At 32.0% G+C, this 4,539-nt stretch overlaps 1 protein-coding gene across 1 annotated transcript; it reads right to left on the reverse strand.

Moving 5' to 3' along the window:
• Nucleotides 1-1,520: 1,520 nt before the first annotated feature.
• Nucleotides 1,521-2,510, reverse strand: LOC141666185 (uncharacterized). Its single transcript, XM_074472181.1, has 3 exons — nt 2,076-2,510; nt 1,897-2,025; nt 1,521-1,796 (listed from the first exon to the last, which is right to left on the reverse strand). Exons 1-3 carry the CDS (start codon nt 2,508-2,510, stop codon nt 1,521-1,523), a joined length of 840 nt encoding a protein of 279 aa, XP_074328282.1.
• Nucleotides 2,511-4,539: the final 2,029 nt, after the last annotated feature.

Genomic DNA, 4,539 nt, shown 5'->3' on the forward strand with positions numbered 1-4,539 from the left:
AATTCTGTGTTATAAAATATTTGGTTATTACTAAAACAATATTCATATAACCTTTATCCACATAAATCCTTGCATGGATAACTTGTTTATTTTTTTCTAAATACCATATGTAAACTTAGGAAAATAGGTTATATAGTGGCAAAAAATGTTGAAATATATGTAATTATTACAAATTAACACAAAGGCATAGTAAACTTTTGATAATTATGAAATACATGTGATAAGTATGTCTTGCAAAATGGTTACATATAATTTAACTTAGACCAATGTAATTTTCAATTTAACATATTACATAAATTAAAATTTTGGATCTTCAATTTTTTGATTGACATAGCTTAGAAGTATATATTGATATTTAGTAGATTACTCACCAAATAACAGGTTTTTTATTGATTTCATTAGACTTTATGATTTGACTAGTTTTGTGTTTAACTTTGATATATATTTGAAAAATAAATCAATTGAGTGCCAACAGTAGTAAGTACTTCACATTCTTCTCTATAATAAGTCCCTATTTTTGTTTAAGATGGTTTTATGATATGGGTGGGTTATGGTTTTATTTTATAGCTCTATTTTGCTAGGCCTCATTCTGCTCACAACTATAAATTTTTTGTGAGGTGGTGTAGTTAACTTCTGGTTGTAGGTCATGGTTGTAGGTCAGCCATAGTGATCCTCGAAACCAAAGAACCAAAAGATTTTCAAATAGAAGGGGTGTGGATGATTGGAGGCAGATCTTATCACCGAGAGATGAATACAACCAAGAAGGTTTTAGAAGATATTATGACAATGCTAAGTTTTCTCGCATCAAGTAAAAGTAAGAAACTGCAATAAATGACTAGGTTAATAACCATCTCATTATGCAATGTCCTCATGCAAATTTTATCAAAATTCCTGACTAATTGGTTGAAATCTTGTTTGAATTCAATTATCTCGGATAACTAAAGTGCTTTTGTATACGATCGGTTATTAACGGATAAAATTTTGATAGAATATGAAAAAAATAATTACATTCTTAGAAAAACATGGGAAAAACTAGGAATTACATGATTTAAAATTAATTTTTCAAAAGCATATGATATGGTTGAGTGGAGTTTAATCAAAAAAATGATTATAAATTCGGGTTTTATCAAAGATGGATCAACAAAGTCAAGACTTTTGTTCCAAGTGTTTCTTCAATGATTCTTACCTACAATCTTATATGTATTTTAAGTGTATAATATATAAAACTGAGAAAAAATGTAAACACACAGTATATGCACGGGACATAGTTTAATAATGACTCTAATCAAAGATATAAAGACCTACAAATGTTAAAATGCTAGAAAGTAGGAACAGAAAAGGAAAACTCCTGGATCACTACTACCACTAGACTCGATCCTATAAAAACTCAACTGCTAGCACGACTCAGTCTGACACGACCAGTTCAATGGCTAAGACTTTCAGATAAACTAAAACAGATAATTTATTAACAACAAAATTCATATTAAAAGCTAACATTCTCCCACATAATCTGAATTATGTTACACCAGATTCTTGACTTCCAACAAGCTCCGCGTTCTTTCAAAGACCCATAAGTAATCACCCTTCAGAGCTACTCTATTTCCCCTTTCAGACATTTTCCCCAAGCTGATAATATTACTACAAAGACTTGGAATATAATATACCTCATGTAAGATACGCTCCTCTCCGTTCTTGCACCTGAGAGTGATTGATTCTTTTCCTTTAATTTGCACCGTCGAGCCATCTCCAAAGCGTACCATGCCACTGATTCCTTCATTTAGTTCAGAAAACTTCGACTTGTATCCCGTCATATGATTACTTACACCATTATCAAGATATCATATAATGGACTCCGCTTATTTTTTTATCACAGTTGATCGAGAGTGCATGAATTACCTGTATTTCTTTAAGCAACATTATATCTCCTTCTTCTTTGTCACATTTGGCCAATAACAAAGCCGTTTCTTCGTCCTCCACTTGTGTAATATTCACCTCCTGCCTTTGCTCTCTTTGCTTCTTCGGATTCTACACACGGTTGCGAAGTGTCCATGTATCCCATAATTATAACATTGAACTCTGCTTTTGTCTCGAGCTCCTCTTCTTCTCTGGCTTCCTCCTGTTTCATTATCATTTCTGTTCGCTCTCTGCCACTCCTCCTTGGTAAGTAACAACTTCTTGTCTTCACTTTCACTAATGATCCATTCTTCTTTGGTACGGAGTAGTTGACTCCCATTTGCTTCAGTTTTTCCTTTCAATCTTTCTTCATGTGCTTTCAGAGAAGCAGCCGCTTCTTCCACCATCATCTTGTCCAAATCCCCGAATTGTTCAATAGTGGACGTGATCTGAAGGAATTTTGGTGGCACTGATCTAAGTAATTTTTCTACTACATAAGATTCAGACACTTCTTCTCCCAATACCCTTATATTGGTTACCAGCCCATTTAGCCTCATAAAAAAGTCATCTATTAGCTCACTTTCTTTCATACTAAGTGATTCAAAATTTGCCTTCATGGTTGTATCATGGCCATCTTGACACGATCAACTCCTTGACATATTATTTCGAGTGCATCTCATGCCTCCTTGAATGTCTTTTTTGCTGCGAGAGAGTGCAACATTTCTTCTGGTATAACATGGTATATCATAGCCAACGCTCCCTTATCCACTCTATCGTCGATTGCTACACAAGGATCGCTAGGTTCCACTGCATCCCACACCCCATGCGCTTGCATGAACACCATCATTTTTATCGCCTAACCTGTGTAATTTTCCTTTTTCAGCGTTGGGTAATTCAGTCCAAACGAGCCATTCTTCACTTTGCTTGTCTCCGACGTTGTCGTCGTTGGCATGTACTTTAGCATTCATCTTGTACCACTCTCTGATACCAAATTTAGGATTCTTACCTGCAATCTTATATGTATTTAAAGTGTATAATATATAAAACTGAGAAAAGATTGTAAACACATATTACATGCACGTCCAAGACCCACAGTTTATTAATGACTCTGATCAAAGATATAAAGACTTACAAACGGTAAAATGCTAGAAAGTTGGAACAGAAAAGAAAAACTCCCGGAGCACTACTACCACTACACTCAATCCTATAAAAATCAACTGCTAGCACGACTCGGTCTCACACGACCAATTCAATGGCTAAGACTTTCAGACAAACTAAAACAGATAATTTATTAATAACAAAATTCAGATTAAAAGCTAACATTTCTCACAGCTTCTTGTAAAATGGTGAGGTTTTTGGAAAAATGGAGAGATTTTTCCTTGTATTTTTATGTGTAGAGGGGTTGAGTAAGGAAAAATGAGGATGTGGGATTGATTCATGAGTGTGTTATTGCTCGAGATGCTCACACTATATCTCACCTTTTGTTCCTAAATGACACTTACTTTTTCTTTGATGCATTAGAGGTGGAGGCCTTCACTATAAAGAGATTATGTGTAGGTATGAACTTTTGTCACACAAAACTGCTGTCAATTTTAACAAGTTCATCATTGGTTTTACTCTAAATACGGGAATAGAGGTAGCAAAGATTACACTTTAACAAAATAAGATAATAATTCTAAAGAGTAATCAATAAATTTAACAAATATTTTTATTTTTAAAAAGAGAGAGAAGATAGAACATTCAGATCAGAAGGTAAGTAAAGAGTACAAAAAGGTGTCTATTTATAAATTTGACTAACAAGATAAATAAGGAAAATTTAAAATCTAAAAACCCCTATAAAATGATTATGGGATTGGTACTCATAATTTCAAACATTAAAAACAAACATTAAAGAGATTCATATGAAGAGGTGTAGAAGGTATAAAAGAATAATAATTTGCCAATGGATGAGTAGGGAAAAAAGAGATAATTTTAACATAAGGGAATAGGACAAGAATTCACACCTGGAGATACACACAAAAAAGTTTAACTAAAATGGTAACAATTTATAATTTTATGCACCATTACCTTTAAAAAATATATAATAATTAAAATAGAGAGGGTAAAGAATAAGAAATTACTAATCAAGAACTAAAAACATATGGGCAATATGTGCAACAATTGTACCCCTTTGTATAAGAAGCTAAAGAACAAATTAATAATTATATGTTTGGGGAGAAGTTAGCCAAATATACTGGTGAACCATATCAATGATCACATGTATTTTATACAACTAAGATAAGCTATTAGTAAAATTGAACAAATGTAATATTTACTCACCATAGATATGATAATAAGATTTATTAATAAATAAAAATACATACTATTATTATTTCACAGTAACTATAACTTTATTTGCATAACTAATTAATAGAAGTTACATGTGTGTTGTTTTATAAAGAAAAGCCATTATCACATCTAATTTAAAATAACTAACCCTTAACAAGAAATACATGAATACATGACTAATAATTTAGTTAACTAATAGTATAATACACACATTTTTGTATAGAAACTTGTCAATAAATTTCTGGCTTTTATCCATTTGAGTCAACTATTAATGGTAATTTGTTATTATGCATCTCATAGTTATATTACATTTAAATT

This window comes from Apium graveolens, chromosome 6 (assembly GCF_009905375.1).
Source record: "Apium graveolens cultivar Ventura chromosome 6, ASM990537v1, whole genome shotgun sequence".
NCBI lineage: Eukaryota > Viridiplantae > Streptophyta > Magnoliopsida > Apiales > Apiaceae > Apium > Apium graveolens.

Excerpts from the sequence above, each read along its gene's own strand:
- LOC141666185 (XM_074472181.1), bottom strand. The coding sequence starts at position 2,510 with ATGAAGGCAAATTTTGAATCACTTAGTATGAAAGAAAGTGAGCTAATA. Across the intron at positions 2,026-2,075 it reads GAGCTCGAGACAAAAGCAGA|AATCCGAAGAAGCAAAGAGA; the intron begins GTTCAATGTTAT and ends AACCGTGTGTAG. Across the intron at positions 1,797-1,896 it reads TGTTGCTTAAAGAAATACAG|TCGAAGTTTTCTGAACTAAA; the intron begins GTAATTCATGCA and ends ACGGGATACAAG.